Source organism: Neoarius graeffei, chromosome 19 (assembly GCF_027579695.1).
Source record: "Neoarius graeffei isolate fNeoGra1 chromosome 19, fNeoGra1.pri, whole genome shotgun sequence".
Taxonomy (NCBI): domain Eukaryota; kingdom Metazoa; phylum Chordata; class Actinopteri; order Siluriformes; family Ariidae; genus Neoarius; species Neoarius graeffei.
In genome coordinates, this window is record NC_083587.1 from 20613152 (window position 1) to 20630281 (window position 17130).

A 17130-nucleotide genomic window follows, 5' to 3' on the forward strand; every position below is an offset into this window, starting at 1 on the left:
CCTTTGGTGTCAGTCCACATATTTTTCAGAGGGGAAAAATCTATAGTGAAGGCAGCGGTTAATCCTCGCCTTACCCACTCTTTAATTTTGGGGACTGATTGGCCGGGATTTCGGGGGTTAATGACCCGCCTAGTAAAGAGTGGGTCCTGCCATTTGACAGGGGGAGGTCCCGGTGTCACTTTGGCTGGAGCTGCTGTCGCAGAGCCGTCTACGTCATCTCCGCGACAGAGTGAGGAGCCGCCGGCTCCTCCTCTTTCTGTTGGGGAATCCCTCGTGGATTTCCAATTAGAACAATCGCGAGACGAGACTCTGCGGCATGCGTTTGACCAAGTGAGAGTAATCGATGGTCAAACGCTCCAGCCGAACGCCACCCCGTCCTTCCCCTATTTCTCTATTATGAAGGATAGATTATACCGAGTGACGCAGGACACTCAGACAAAAGAGCGAGTCACACAGCTTTTAATTCCAAAGAGCCGCCGGGAATTGGTATTCCAGGCGGCTCACTTTAATCCCATGGCTGGACACCTAGGGCAGGATAAGACACGAGCCCGAATAATGGCCCGATTCTATTGGCCGGGGATTCGCGGCGATGTCCGTAGGTGGTGTACGGCGTGCCGCGAATGCCAATTAGTAAATCCAGCGGCCATTCCAAAAGTGCCTTTGCGCCCTCTACCTCTAATCGAGACCCCGTTCGAAAGAATTGGGATGGATCTCGTCGGGCCATTAGATCGGTCAGCACGAGGGTACCGCTTTATATTAGTCCTGGTGGACTATGCAACGCGATACCCGGAAGCAGTGCCTCTGCGCAATATCTCTCCGCACGCAGTATTGCGGAGGCACTCTTCCGCGTCATCTCCCGAGTTGGAATCCCGAAAGAGATTCTGACTGATCAAGGCACTACATTTATGTCACGGACACTGCGCGAACTGTATGGGTTATTGGGGATTAAGCCGATCCGCACCAGTGTGTATCACCCACAAACGGACGGTTTAGTAGAATGGTTCAACCGCACCCTCAAGAATATTATTAAACAATTCGTAAGTGAGGACGCACATAATTGGGATAAGTGGCTCGAGCCCTTGCTGTTCTCAGTGCGAGAGGTCCCCCAAGCCTCCACGGGGTTCTCCCCGTTCGAATTGTTATATGGGCGTAAGCCGCGCGGCATCCTAGACGTGCTGTGGGAAAATTGGGAGGAGGGACCTTCACAAAGCAAAAACAAAATCCAATATGTTATGGACCTGTGCGCAAAACTCCACACTCTCACCCACCTGACTCAGGAGAATTTGCGGCAGGCCCAGGAACGGCAAGCCCGCCTGTACAACAAGGGTACGCGCCTTAGAGAGTTCACTCCGGGAGATAAGGTACTCGTACTGTTGCCCACGTCGAGTTCCAAATTGATCGCTAAGTGGCAAGGACCCTTTGAGGTTACACGGCGGGTCGGGGACGTCGACTATGAGGTGAGGCGAACGGACAGGGGTGGGGCGCTACAGATTTACCACCTCAATCTGCTTAAACTCTGGAACGAGGAGGTCCCCGTGGTGTTGGTGTCGGTAGTTCCGGAGAAGGCGGAGCTGGGGCCGGAGGTTCAAAAAGGGACATTGGCATCACGTACCTCTCCGGTCCCCTGTGGAGACCACCTCTCCCCGACCCAACTCACGGAGGTCGCCCTGTTGCAGGCCGAGTTTTTGGATGTGTTCTCGCCCCTGCCCGGTCGCACTAACCTCATAGAGCACCACATAGAGACGCCCCCGGGGGTGGTAGTGCGTAGCCGCCCTTACAGGCTACCCGAACACAAAAAAAAGGTGGTTCGGGAAGAACTTCAGACCATGCTTGAAATGGGCATCGTCGAGGAGTCCCACAGTGACTGGAGCAGCCCAGTGGTCTTGGTCCCCAAGGCCGACGGGTCGGTCCGGTTCTGTGTGGACTATAGAAAAGTCAACGCGGTGTCTAAATTCGACGCGTACCCAATGCCTCGTATTGACGAGCTGCTCGATCGACTAGGCACGGCTCGCTTTTAATCGACACTGGATTTGACAAAGGGATATTGGCAGATCCCCTTGACTCCACTATCCCGGGAAAAAACGGCCTTTTCCACTCCGTTCGGCTTACACCAATTCGTCACACTTCCTTTTGGGCTGTTTGGGGCGCCTGCTACGTTTCAGCGGCTGATGGACAGGGTCCTTCCGGCCCCACGCCACCTACGCGGCCGCATATCTGGACGATATAATCGTTTATAGTAACGACTGGCAGCGGCACTTGCAACACCTGAGGGCCGTCCTTAGGTCACTGAGGCGGGTGGGTCTCACTGCCAACCCGAAGAAGTGTGCGATTGGGCGGGTGAAAGTACGGTATCTGGGCTTCCACTTGGGCAACGGGCAGGTGCGTCCCCAAATTAATAAGACAGCAGCGATTGCGGCCTGCCCGAGGCCCAAGACCAAAAAAGGGGTGAGACAGTTCCTGGGGCTGGCTGGCTACTATCGTAGGTTTATACCTAATTATTCGGACGTCACCAGCCCGCTGACTGACCTCACTAAAAAGGGGGCACCAGATCCGGTCCAGTGGACGGAGCAGTGCCAGCGGGCTTTCTCTGAGGTAAAAGCTGCACTGTGTGGGGGGCCACTATTACACTCCCCTGACTTTTCTCTCCCTTTTGTGTTACAGACCGACGCGTCGGACAGAGGGCTGGGGGCGGTGTTGTCCCAGGAGGTGGAGGGGGAGGACTGCCCCATCCTGTACATTAGCAGGAAGCTGTCGGTGCGTGAGGGGCGCTACAGCACTATTGAAAAAGAATGTCTAGCAATCAAGTGGGTGGTCCTCGCCCTCCGTTACTACCTGCTGGGGCGCCCTTTCACCCTCTGTTCGGACCATGCGCCCCTCCAGTGGCTCCACCGCATGAAAGATGCCAACGCGCGGATCACCCGTTGGTATCTGGCACTCCAACCCTTCAATTTCAAGGTGGTCCACAGGCCAGGGGCACAGATGGTCGTGGCGGACTTCCTCTCCCGCCAAGGGGGGGGGGGGGGAGTTGGCTGCGGGCCGGACAGCCGCCCGGCCTGAGTCGGGCGGTGGGGGTATGTGGCAGCGGGGGCGTGGTCAAGCACCGGTCTGTGACAGGAGGGCGGAGCCAGGGAAGGTGAGTAGCAGAATCACTACACCTGACGGTAATTAACCTGTGTTTGTGTGTCTTCCCAGTAACCGCGCCCTATTTAAGGAGACAGAGGGAGAGCAGAGGGGACGCTCTTCCCCGGACGAGAACACAGAGTGTGTGTGTGTGTGTTTCTCTGCAGTAGTTATTGTTAGACTGAAAAGTGTGGCAATAAAGCCTTATAATCACCTGAATCTCTGTCCTGCCGTCCTCTGTGCTCCACCCACACCTAAGGGACTTTCTACAATGACTTATGACATCATCCGGCTGTTGATTATTTTCCGATAACAGCATGACACCAAGTGTTTTATTCCTTATTTACTGTATGCCGACGAACACGGTGGGATGATGAGCAGACCACCCCGCACATTTATGGAGCATTTTGGAAGTGAACTCAGGATCAACATTGACGAGGCACGTAACGATTCACCCAATTCACAATTTGATTCAATTCACCATATAGGATTCATGATTTGATTTTCTCATGATGTTTTCGAAAAAAGTAAATGAAGAATTTTATTACCCAAAAAGTGCAGGTTTTATTTTCCTATTCTCGATCAACTTAAATATTCCTTTTCTTAAATAAAAAAAATTATTTCATTTTATTAATAACCAACAATAATTATCTACCCACATTTGTAAAGGTTGGGGTAAAATATAATAGCCTGTTAACTAAAATATGAATTTTATTAAAAATGAAAAAAGTTAATAACAAATTGGCCTTTTCATAATAAACTTTTATAAACATTTGTTCTGCCTGCATTTGCTTTGGTTTTCTTTGTCTTTCAGCAGTGTGTATAAAGAGAGCTCTGATTTCTTGTTAAATCTATTCGTACACAATCACACAACAGCTCTTTCGTTTCAGATCTGTTCTTTTTGTCTTTTCGCAGCATTAGAGCTGTGTTACTTCTGCTCACAGTGAAGTCATGTGTTTTCCTGATATTGTACATTATTGTGCCCTCTGCTGTCTAAACAATGCAATTACAGCAAGGAAAAACAAAGTGATTACTCAGCTTGACAACTATCACCGTTCATTTTTTATTTCATTGATTCGAACGGTCATAAATTTGTATCGTAATATATCGTTACATGCCTAGCATTGACACAAACTGCTGATTGGTTACTTGAGCAATAGTGTGCTGCTTTATTTCTCAACCTGAACCCATCACTTCGCAAATATTTTTACAATTACAGAGTGTCCGACTTTGTAGTTCGCTAGCAACTTGATTATGTCCTCAGAATATAATTTCAAACTCAATGCGCAGAGCGAGCTACTTTAGCAAGATGTATTTTATTATTTTATCAATAGACATTCATTTAACTTCAAAGAAAGCCTTGATATAAGATACATGTTCAAGAATAAAATGAACAGCGCTTTTTGACTGCCAGTGCGCATTCCACATTCCACACGAGGAAGACAAGTGTGTTAACTTTGGCTTTAAAGCTGAGAGAATGACGACATCAGAAGACGGTGCTCCAAACACGCTCGAATAAAGTATCTGTAACATACACATACTGTATGAAGGGAGGGGATTTAAGGTTTGTGCATCAACAGAGGATGTCTTCACGTGTCCCATTATACACGCTTTAGTTTAACCTGATTCGCCTGAGCAAATTTTAAAAAAATTACGTGACCCAAAATATACAATGTCAATTCATATTTAGGCTGTGATGTGATTGGCTGATTCTCACCGTGTACACAATGTTTCCCACAAACAGGTAGTCAACGCTGTTGCCGTTGTCGAAAGGAGTGTCTACACACACACACACACACACACACACAAAGGAGTGATGGGGGGGGAAGGGTCAGCTACTTACACACTTAAAAGTTGACACACTGAGCTCATGATGTGTGTGTTTTTGTATCTTAGTGGGGACCAAACATCTGGCTGTTTGTGGGGACATAATAGCATTACAATTACAGAACATGAGTTGTGCACTATATTTACGTTAAACGTCCATGTGAAATTCATCCACAGAGAAAGCGCAACTTTGTCGAATTTTCATATATAATTAGAAATGTGACATATAATTTTAAAAGTATGTGTAAATAAATCATGTGATAAATGACAGGCATTTATTCCAAGCCATTTTGACGAAATGTTCAGGAAACTCATGTTTCAGTAGATTTATGTTAGATCCTGGGACAGTGAAATATGTTCTGACAGCTCCACTGTGTGTGTGTGTGTGTGTGTGTGTGTGTGTGTGTGTGTGTGTGTGTGTAGGGATGAACGGGCTATTTACCATGTTCCAGTACTTTCAGCGGAAACCAGAAGAGAATGATAGAATGGATAAGAGCATTTATACAGTGACCCCAAAACACCTGAGAGAGAAAGAGAGAGAGAGAGAGAGAGAGAGAGAGAGAGAGAGAGCGCCAAGTGAGACAGCACACTGCCAAAAAACACAGTGGCCACACAAACAGCTTCTCTACACTTACACAACCAGCTCAGTGTCCTCCAGATTACCCCTAACACACACACACACACACACACACCCAAGCCTTCTACTTTAAATGAATAACTTCCTTATTCTACCTCTCTGAATCTTATCTTAATCGCTACGCTACCTGTGTAGCCCCCATGCTAGAGTTTACAGAGAGCTGTGAACAGACATTATCAATCACTGAGTCAACATCACTATTAACACCTACTGCAGCTGAAGAGCTCTGGATCCTCCACATCATTCGCTTGGTTGAAATATTAATTATACAGTCTTTTTTTTTTAATCATTATAAACCAAACCCAGGCGGCACGGTGGTGTAGTGGTTAGCGCTGTTGCCTCACAGCAAGAAGGTCCGGGTTCGAGCCCCGTGGCCGGCGAGGGCCTTTGTGTGCGGAGTTTGCATGTTCTCCCCGTGTCCGCGTGGCAGGTTTCCTCCGGGTGCGCCGGTTTCCCCCACAGTCCAAAGACATGCAGGTTAGGTTAACTGGCGACTCTAAATTGAGCGTAGGTGTGAATGTGAGTGTGAATGGTTGTCTGTGTCTATGTGTCAGCCCTGTGATGACCTGGCGACTTGTCCAGGGTGTACCCCGCCTTTCGCCCGTAGTCAGCTGGGATAGGCTCCAGCTTGCCTGCGACCCTGTAGGACAGGATAAAGCGGCTACAGATAATGGAGGTAATGGACATTACGCGACTAACTCTAAAAACGTCACAGATAAAGCCATCACGCAATTACGTTGTGTTAAGGCTGGTTTTTATTTCCTTTTCATTGCTCACTATTTACTTTTATGCAAATGTTCTTTTGACACTGTGCGTTGCTTCAACAGCAATAGAAATGGCACCGATTATAAATCAGGCCTCGTATTCAGCTGCAGTGGGTTAAACCTGAGCAGCAGAGCGTCTCTCAGATCCACACACCAAATACAGCTGTTTAAGAAAAAGCCACCCTGAAACACATTAAAGATGATTTATATTGAAATATCTGATGTGAGATGAGAGAGCTGGGCAGACTAAAAGACAAAAGCGCCGCTGCATCACTCAAGAGGTAGACATGTGAAGGAGGGCTAAATCACAATGCACTGCTGTCAGGAGGTATCTGAATGGCAGTGTGGGTAAAACAGACCAAACAAACAAACAAAAAATCCCTCAATTTCATTATAAAATAAATCTTGGATGGTGCTGAAGATAACATTAATTATAAAGATTAAAACAAGTTGTTCAGGGTGAGTCATAATTTTGTTTGTTTATCATAAATTTTAGTGGGCAGTCCAGTAAACTTGGAGTAACTTGTCTAACTGAATTTGAATTACAATTTTAGCTCGCATTACCCACCCCTAGGATATGGTGCTGGGATGTGTGTGTGTGTGTTACCTTGGTGTTAAAGCCGTCTGCATTTTGTGTGATACGGTACAGCTGTGGGAAGCGGAGCATGTTCTGCTGGCTACAAGGACGATCGAAAATCCCCAGTGTGAAGGGAGGGAGAGCTGTGAAAATCTGGAACACACACACACAGTTTTGGCAGTTTATGTTTGTGTATTTAAACAAAAACTAAAACCAATCCATTGTGTACATTTATAGAGTTTTATATATATATATATATATATATATATATATATATATATATATATATATATATATATATATATATACACACTACATATCTACAAAGAAATGAGCAAATGCAAAATCACATAAACACTGAGAGCCTGTGTGGTGTGGTATAGATCATTATTTCCAACATGACATGACGATGTGATTTTGAAACGCGACCAACAATCCACTCAATCCACTGTGCAAATATTTGATTTAAAGAAGTTAACGAACATTTGAGGTTTGCTAACAGCAATGCAAATGAATGAATAACACAATGACACAGAATAAATTATACTACCGTTACCAGGTCAGTTTTTGTTGTACTACTTTAGAAATCCTGTCTTTGGAAGACTCTATACTTTTAATACACCCGTTTAGCAAAATTAGATTTATGTAAAAGTCGCAAGCAGTGGACTCAGAAATCAAGCTGCAGCTCTGTGCAGCGACCAGAGCAGCCTTGTGCTATTAAAACCAAATCACAGACAGAAGATGAATGGACAAAAGATGTAGTGGCTACGAGTTCTGATTGGAAGTTTGCTCACAGTGAGGTGGATGAACTGAAACCAGTTGTCTTGCACTGAAACATCAGCTTTATTCAACCAGGGTGCAAATAGTTCAGAAGCGGGAACAGTGTCCATACCACGCTGTACTAGCCAGTGGATCCGGATTTGTATTGTAAAACGTTTACAGGATGCGAGCAACAGGCTTACCACGTTGTAGAGTCCGATGCACCAGCGCTCAAACAGAATCTGCCCCGAGAAGCCATTTACAAATGCAAACCAAAGCTGGAGGAGGGAAAGAGGTGTGGAAAGACAGAATACAGAAAAGAGAGAGAGAGAGAGAGTAAAAGTATTTGTGGAGATAACATCAAAACTCTTTGACAGCTCACACACACACACACACACACACACACACACACACACACACACACACACACACTGTGCTTTGGCAATGAAGATAAAGGCAGTCAATGAACTTTGACCCTGAAAGCTCATCCTTGCTAGCAGGTAATCCTCGCTAATAACCCTACATTAACCTCCCCACAAATCTCCCCACACACTCACACAAATGATGTGCTCACACCACAATGCACAAACACACACACACACACACACACACACACACAGCAGCATACCTTAACATAGTGTTTCTATTAACGTGCACAGTCATGCACTCCCACCAACAGCCTCACAACAACACACACACACACACACACACACACACACACACACAAGAGTCAGGGGAGTCATGTTGCAGCACCTGCTGGCATCTTTAAACGCAAGAACAGCTGACAAACACCACTAGACAAAGGGGCAACCCTGTCATTCATACTCTCTCTCACACACACACACACACACACACACACACGCACGCACGCACACACACACGCACGCACGCACGCACTCTCTCTCTCTCTCTCTGATGATAGTGTCCTTGCTAGGGATGAACCCGGGCTGACTTGAATGAGGGTCAGAGACTAACTGTGTGTGTGTGTGTGTGTGTGTGTGTGTGTGTGTGTGTGTGTGTGGTGTGACAGAAAGCAGAGACCAGAGCTGATGCTTCATCTATCACTGTCAACTACTTCTACAAACAGCTGCAAAATGTCTCACTTAATATACACAAGGGTGTATGGTTATACCTGTGTGTGTGTGTGTGTGTGTGTGTGTGTGTGTGTGTGTGTGTGTTATATAAGACAGTGACTTAGATGAGGTAAGGTGATGATGCTTTCAAAAGTTGATCAAACTCCAGATGGTTAAATTGAACACATTCCAAAGGCGCGCACACACACACACACACACACACACACACACACACACACACACACACACACACACACACACACACACACACACACACACTCAAGCTGAGGCTGAGTGAAATTTCACTATATAGAAAACAGCAATCAGACGTGGGCAGGAAACCCCACTCTGTTTTGTGGTGTGGTGATTTTTGTGTTATTTTGCTTTGCTGAGCGTTCACTGACATGAAACGTTCGTTTTCTGTGAACAGACAGAATTTAATTGGAAATGTCTCACACTCTGGCGCAGTTTATAACCTGAAATTTTTATAGAATTTATATTTTGCTCCCAAGCTATTTTTATTTCCCCAGCCAGGTGATGAACAGTACTTTGTGAACATAATTATATCCATAGAGCCATCCTGTAAAACCTTTTACATTAAACGCATTAAAGAAATCATTTGAATCACCTGAGTTTCATGATTCTGTCTATATTTTATTGTTTTCTTATGGAAGGAACATCTGCATTTTGTGTAACCAAGGAAATGTCTGAATTTATATACTTTTAGTCCTGTATGAAGTGAAACAGTATGAACAGTTCCAGCACACACTGCATGGGCCACTGAACGCACCTCTATGATGTACAACACCACGTTCTTGTAAAAACAGTACAGGATGCATTTAGTGACTCGGTTGTAGCTCCAGGCTCCATGGACCAGCAGGAGCTTCTCAAGGTATGAGAACTGGGGGAGAGAGAGAGAGAGAGACTGAATCTCCGGATTCTGTACCCACAGGAACACATGCAAGCTATTAGTACAGAAGCACCCTGATACAATACTGCAGGCAAGAATCTGGAGAGACTGTGTGTGTGTGTGTGTGTGTGTGTGTGTGTGTGTGTGTGTGTGTGTGTGTGTGTGTGTGTGTGTGTGACCTGTGGTTATTTTCTGTGGTGCCTTAACTGTGCGCGAGGCAAAATGTTAAGCTGCAAAGCATTCTTTTTGCCAGATGAAGCAAAACTTGGCCCTAGTACATTCAGCACTGATATACTCAACCCTGTTATACTGTTATACTCAGCACGGATATACTCAACCCTGTTATACTCAACACGGATATACTCGATCCTGTTATACTGTTATACTCAACACGGATATACTCAACCCTGTTATACTGTTATAATCAGCATTTATACACTCAACCCTGTTATACTCAGTACTGATATATTCACCCCTGTTATACTGTTATACTCAGCACAGATATACTCAACCCTGTTATACTGTTATACTCGGCACTGGTATATTCAACCATGATATCCTGATATACTCATCACTGATATACTCAACCCTGTTATACTGTTATACTCATCACTTAAATACCCAACCCTGTTATACTGTTATACTCAGCACTGATATATTCAACCCTGTTGTAATCAGCACTGATATACTCAACCATGTTATACTGTTATACTCAACACTGATATACTCAACCATGTTATACCGGTATACTCAGCACTGGTATACTCAACCCCGTTATACTGTTATACAAAGTGCTGGTATACTCACCCCTGTTGTACCGTTATACACAGCACTGATATACTCAACCCTGTTACACTATTATATTCAACAATTATATACTCAGCCCTGTTATACCGAATAATTATATACTCAACCCTGATATACTCAGCACTGATATACTCAATCCTGATATACTCAACACTGATATATTCAACACTGATATACTGTTACGCTCAGCATGGATATACTCAACCCTGTTATACTGTTATACTCAGCACTGATATACTCAACCATGTTATACCGTTATACACAGTTCTGATATACTCAGCCCTGTTATACTGTTATACTCAGCACAGATGTACTCAGCCCTGTTATACTGTTATACTCAGCACTGATATACTGTTATACTCAGCACTGGTACACTCAGCCCTGATGTACTGTTGTGTTCAGCACTGATATACTCAGCCCCATTATACGGTTATACTCAGCACTGTTATACTGTTATACTCAGCCCTGTTATACTATTATACTCAACCCTGTTATACTGTTACACTCCGCACTGATATACTGTTATACTCAACTCTGTTATACTTTTATACTCAACCCTGTTATACTTTGCAATATCATTTGAATGTATGAATGACATCATGCAAAGTCTGAACACTACCAGTAAAGCTATGTAGTTAAAGTGCATATCCCGGACCAATTTCGTGGTTTTTTTTATATGAAAGTATGTCCCTTTACACACTCATCCAGAAGGGTAATTTTGCACAAGGCCATCTGTCTACAGCAGAAAAACCAAAAAAAAACCAAAACACGTCTGGAAAAATCCCAAGGGAGTCTGGAGCCAGATTCGTGACGTTACCTGCGGAAGCGCCAGCAGGCTGCGAGAGCTTTGCACGGTTTCAGTGCACAGCCTGTGTAGACCAAGCGCTCCCATTTCTCTCTCATTGTCTGGTCTTTTGGGAAACGATGAGTACTAATCCCATCATGATTGGTGTTGCTACACCCTCCTATGATACATCTGTTAACCATTTTAATAATTACGTGATAACGTTGAAGAAATTTGCAGAAAACCACCAGGTCGTTTTCTCATAAACAAACCAGCGCTGACGTAGGATTCAGAAGGAGGCGTCCCGCACGCGACGTCACGAAAATCAATGTTTGCCGGGAAATCCAAATGCCAAGTTTTTTCATAGGTGGACCAATTCGCTTCAAATGGCTTGATTTCAACTGAATTTTTCTGATATTGCACAAGGTAAAACAATTGCACAAAATGCAAACTGTGACAGATATTTGACCAAAGTTTAATATAAAATAGGAGAATTACATTGATCTTGCTCCTGAATTTACCCGTGATATGCACTTTAATGTGTGTGTGTGTGTGTGTGTCTGAAAGAGGGAGAGAGACAGAGAGAAACCTGTGCTATGGAGTAATCTGACGAGTTGGTGGCCTGCATGCCCTCGTTCCCGCTGATGCCGACTCCAACATGTGCCGTCTGGATCATACCCACATCATTGGCTCCATCTCCGATGGCCAGCGTAATCGCCTTCACATGCTTTTTCACCATGTCCACTATCTCTGATTTCTGCAGAGGAGACACCCTGCACACACACACACACACACACACACACACACACACACACACAGATTACATGCATAATACATGTTAGTGAAGATTTTCATATCTACAGTGTAATCAGGATAAAATTAATTTGTTCTGCTGAATTTATTTTTTACATCTAACCTGTCATCACTAAGTGTGTACTTTGTGTATAGAATGTCCACCAATTCGTGTTTTCTTTTCAGGGCTTGAAAGGGTTTTAGTTTCATAGCCCTTGATGTTCTTTACAGACATTTCAGTCCCTCCTGATGGGTCTGATTCAACTCTTTTCATGGTTCAGTACGAAGTCGAATCAGCTCAGACATGTGACTCATCTCCCCTGATATTTTACTCATCATTGTCCACATTCAGTGAAATTTCTACTCTAGTTGTGATTTTGTCTTTCCATTTTCTTTGCACGACCGATGCTATCTGTCTTTCTTATCTGCTGCCTCATTCTGAATTCGGAGTAGGTTATATTTTTTCCCCCCATTTGTGTTCGAACCTCAGCACTGTACTTTAATTATGAGGATTGGATTTTCCTGAATAAACACTTTGCAATTGTAGCCAAAAGCAGAAAACACTGATTAGGGAAGATAACATAGTTTCATAATGAACATAAATGTGTGCGTGGAGTTTGTTTAAAAATGAAACGATGATGCTGTTTTAATAAATTTGGGCGTGTAATTATGTAAAAGTTTTTGGTTGAGATCGACTCTCTGTGAGACATTAGACTTCAGTGCTAAATTAAAGAAGCAGAAGCGTGTCTTGGGGTAAGGAGGACAGTGTATGCTTCTGATTTTCTTTAAGCACTCCTTAACTGGGTTAGGGAGGATAATGAGGCTCAGGATCAGCTGCTTTAGGGCTGAGCTGTTGTGTTTTTCTGCTTCGTGTCTCGCAGACGTGCTGGTCCATCAATTTCTCCTCTTCACATCTTCTCCTCGGCTCATTTACTGACACACCTGTATGAAGTCTATGACGCATATAGATAGGTACTTCCTCTAGCCTGACTCATTAGTGGGTGGCCTTTTTTCTGTTTCTTCTCTCTCTCAAGGAAAACCCCGGTGGAAAACACAAACTTAACAATTTGCACTGATTCTTCTTTGTACTACAGAAGTGTGTACGTGCATCTGGTTAATCTCGGCAGCTCTTTACAAACCTACAACCCAAATCTCTGAAAATCTCCTCTTCTTTGAACTTCTCTCTCTCACACACACACACGGCTTACTGGGGCACTGGAAGATGAAAGATGTTCTTCATGGTGGGATTGAGCAGAAAATAAGGAGCGGAAAGCGACTTTGTAAACAGAGTGAATTCAGGGACTGGGACTGCGCACACACACACACATTCCCAATTCGTACATTACTCCCTCTCAGGCACATCTCCTCTAAAAAAAAAATATTCATCTTAGTGTTGTGAATTTTTTTTAGCTACTGGTTACTGATGTTGTTTCTACATAAACAGAGCAATGCAGCGGCGCTTTAGTCCTTAGTTCTCTCCCTCTGCTCTGTGTGTGTGTGTGTGTGTGTGTGTGTGTGTGTGTGTGTGTGTGTATGAGCCCAACAGGCTTTTGGACAGTCAGGAGGGGAGGGTCAATGAGGGAGAAAGGTGGTTCAGCCGGTTTGTAAGGCCTGGGAGACTCTACACTCCGGATATAGGATTTACACAATTATTCCCCCTCGGAACACACACACACACACACACATACAGAGGCATATTTTTTCATCATAAGTGCACCAGGACTATAAAATTCCACAACATGGGATTATTATTAGCTGACTGTAAAGAAAAACAGTGCGTGTGTGTGTGTGTTCTGGGATAATCACAGTAAATGAGTCAGTAGGTTGACATTTGCACACAACTCGGAGGATTATATTACCCTCAGCACAGTTCTGTGCTGTTCATGCCAAACTTCAAGCTTTCATTAGCGCTATTTATTTACTTACCTGAGGCGGGATGGAACATTTACTTTCACACACACACACACACACACACACACACACACACACACACACACACAATCATAATTAGTGATATCATGATAATCACTTTTATTACCCAGAATAAATCCGCATTTTTACTGCATCTTTCTTCACCAACTTTACAAAAAGTCTGGAGATTGTTACCAGATTACTGGTTCCAGCATTGTACTGGTTCTACATTAGGTGCATTCGGGCCAGAGGAACATTTTCATAGTTCTTAGAATTGCTGGAGAAAGTTCCCGCTTTTTTTGTGTGTCCACATTGCAGGAGCTGATGATGATCGTAGTACTCAGAACACCATTTTGAGGGACTTTTTAGCTCCTACGTCAGGGTAGGTTCTCTCTCTCAGCACAAAATGAACCTTGAGTGACACAAGTGTACGTTCATTGGTCGAACACATGAGCCAGTGCAGCACCGGCAACCACCATTGTTAAAAATCCGTGTAAAACGTTAGCCATGTAAACAACCGCACTTCACATTAGCGTTAAAAAATAGGAGTGGGGGGGACACATGGAAAAATGGACTGAGAGTGAAGTCCAGGCTTTATTGTGTGTATACTCAACGGGGGAAATACAACACGATCCCGACGTGTCTAAGTCAAATATAAAAATCTTAAACAATGTGTTCATCTGGGGTTTTTTTTAGCTGTCAGTCACATAAGAAAACCTGTTATAAAATAATAATCCACACTAACATGTCAGACAAACTTATTTTAAGCAATCACTAACTATTTTTCACCGCAAATTCACTCTATATCACATATAATAAATAACTGACTGTCAGCATGTAACCTTCCCTGGTCTCCCCCATTCTACAGCGCAGTGGAACGATCCGTTTCTATAGAAACGTACGGCTTGAAACGTGACAAGTTTAAATCCTAATGTTTGCTGCTTTCACAGTAACACAAGAACACTGGTGGACAAGACGCACATTCATATGAAAACAAACTAGTGACGTTGCTATAGCAACTATTGACTGGCTTACGTCACTTCAGCGATTTTACGAGCGGTGCGGCTGCAAACAGAAAAAAAAGTCCTTGAAGATGTGTTGTTTTCGGCGTAGTTCCTTCCAATGAGTCCCTAGAACTGTTTGGTCTGAAAGCATTTTTTGTTTGTAAGCAATAAGAGAGAAAAAGAAAAAAAACTGTCTCATTGATCAATCTTGTACTCAGTTTGTGTGTAAATGTTTTTGCAACGTAAACCGAACTAAAATGAATATGCGTTTCTGAAATATTTGGAAGAGTTTCAGATTCTCTTCATACTCATACATGTTGACAAATGCTAATCTGACTGATGAGCCAAGTTACTGACTGAGCTCAAGGTCCAGCTGATGTATATTTAGTGACCTCAGCGAAACTATATAAAAGGCATAAAGTTCACAGCTGAAATCAAACAAAGTGATGACCAAATCTTCCAGTAATGCAGCTCAGCCACTGCAGTGTGTCGGATACCACATAGCAAAATTCTCAGAGTTAATTTCCCAGTGTTAAGCAAAAGTGTTAAAATATAGACTTGAAATGACACTAAAAAGTTGATTTAACTGTGAAGGAGTCAATTGTGTATTTAGGAAGTGTTAATTTAACACTAATATGAAACGACTGTGATTCAGAGTACTAGTGTGCGTGAGTTAGCGATATTTATTACTATTTGTCGTATCATATTTACGGTGTATCACCCAATCTTGCATAATATGCCTTATATGCATGTATGTATGAGTGTGTGGTGTGTGTGTACCTGCAGCAGATGACAGCCTTGCAGGACAGAGCCAAGTCAAGAAATGCCTGACGCACTTCAAACGACAGCGCATACTTGAGAGTCTGGCCATCGATGATGAGCGCTAAATCGTTCTCCTTCCTCAGAGAGTCACCCAGAGAAGAACAGTGAGCGATCAGCGTGGCCCGTGTCGCCTACAGAACACAAAAAAATTCATCAGCATGTAAAATGTATATATATATATATATATATATATATATATATATATATATATACACACACACACACACACACACAGTGGTGCTTGAAAGTTTGTGAACCCTTTAGAATTTTCTATATTTCTGCATAAATATGACCTAAAACATCATCAGATTTTCACACAAGTCCTAAAAGTAGATAAAGAGAACCCAGTTAAACAAATGAGACAAAAATATTATACTTGGTCTTTTATTTATTGAGGAAAATTATCCAATATTACATATTTGTGAGTGGCAAAAGTATGTGAACCTCTAGGATTAGCAGTTAATTTGAAGGTGAAATTAGAGTCAGATGTTTTCAATCAATGGGATGGCAATCAGGTGTGAGTGGGCACGCTGTTTTATTTAAAGAACAGGGATCTATCAAAGTCTGAGCTTCACAACACATGCTTGTGGAAGTGTATCATGGCACAAACAAAGGAGATTTCTGAGGACCTCAGAAAAAGCGTTGTTGATGCTCATCAGGCTGGAAAAGGTTATAAAACCATCTCTAAAGAGTTTGGACTCCACCAATCCACAGTCAGACAGATTGTGTACAAATGGAGGAAATTCAAGACCATTGTTACCCTCCCCAGGAGTGGTCGACCAACAAAGATCACTCCAAGAGCAAGGCGTGTAATAGTCAGTGAGATCACAAAGGACCCCAGGGTAACTTCTAAGCAACTGAAGGCCTCTCTCACATTGGTTAATGTTCATGAGTCCACCATCAGGAGAACACTGAACAACAATGGTGTGCATGGCAGGGTTGCAAGGAGAAAGCCGCTGCTCTCCAAAAAGAACATTACTGCTCATCTGCATTTTGCTAAAGATCACGTGGACAAGCCAGAAGGCTATTGGAAAAATGTTTTGTGGACAGATAAGACCAAAATAGAACTTTTTGGTTTAAATGAGAAGTGTTATGTTTGGAGAAAGGAAAACACTGCATTCCAGCATAAGAACCTTATCCCATCTGTGAAACATGGTGGTGGTAGTATCATGGTTTGGGCCTGTTTTGCTGCATCTGGGCCAGGACAGCTTGCCGTCATTGATGGAACAATGAATTCTGGATTATACCAGTGAATTCTAAAGGAAAATGTCAGGCCATCTGTCCATGAACCGAATCTCAAGAGAAGGTGGGTCATGCAGCAAGACAATGACCCTAAGCACACA

The 17130-nt window shown here is 43.6% G+C and overlaps 1 protein-coding gene across 9 annotated transcripts in view; it reads right to left on the bottom strand.

Annotated features, from left to right (window-relative positions):
• atp8a2 (ATPase phospholipid transporting 8A2) overlaps positions 1–17130 on the bottom strand; it is a 133639-nt gene that overhangs the window by 21523 nt on the left and 94986 nt on the right. For 7 of the 9 annotated variants that reach the window (XM_060899835.1, XM_060899840.1, XM_060899836.1 and 4 more), the window contains 7 exons: positions 15746–15918; positions 11848–12031; positions 9548–9658; positions 7888–7962; positions 6956–7078; positions 5390–5468; positions 4838–4899 (listed from right to left, as the gene is read on the bottom strand). In XM_060899835.1, the coding sequence (XP_060755818.1) occupies positions 4838–4899; positions 5390–5468; positions 6956–7078; positions 7888–7962; positions 9548–9658; positions 11848–12031; positions 15746–15918 (807 nt within the window). The remainder of the gene's footprint in view (positions 1–4837; positions 4900–5389; positions 5469–6955; positions 7079–7887; positions 7963–9547; positions 9659–11847; positions 12032–15745; positions 15919–17130) is intronic. The other 2 variants (XM_060899834.1, XM_060899837.1) reach the window with 2 other exon arrangements.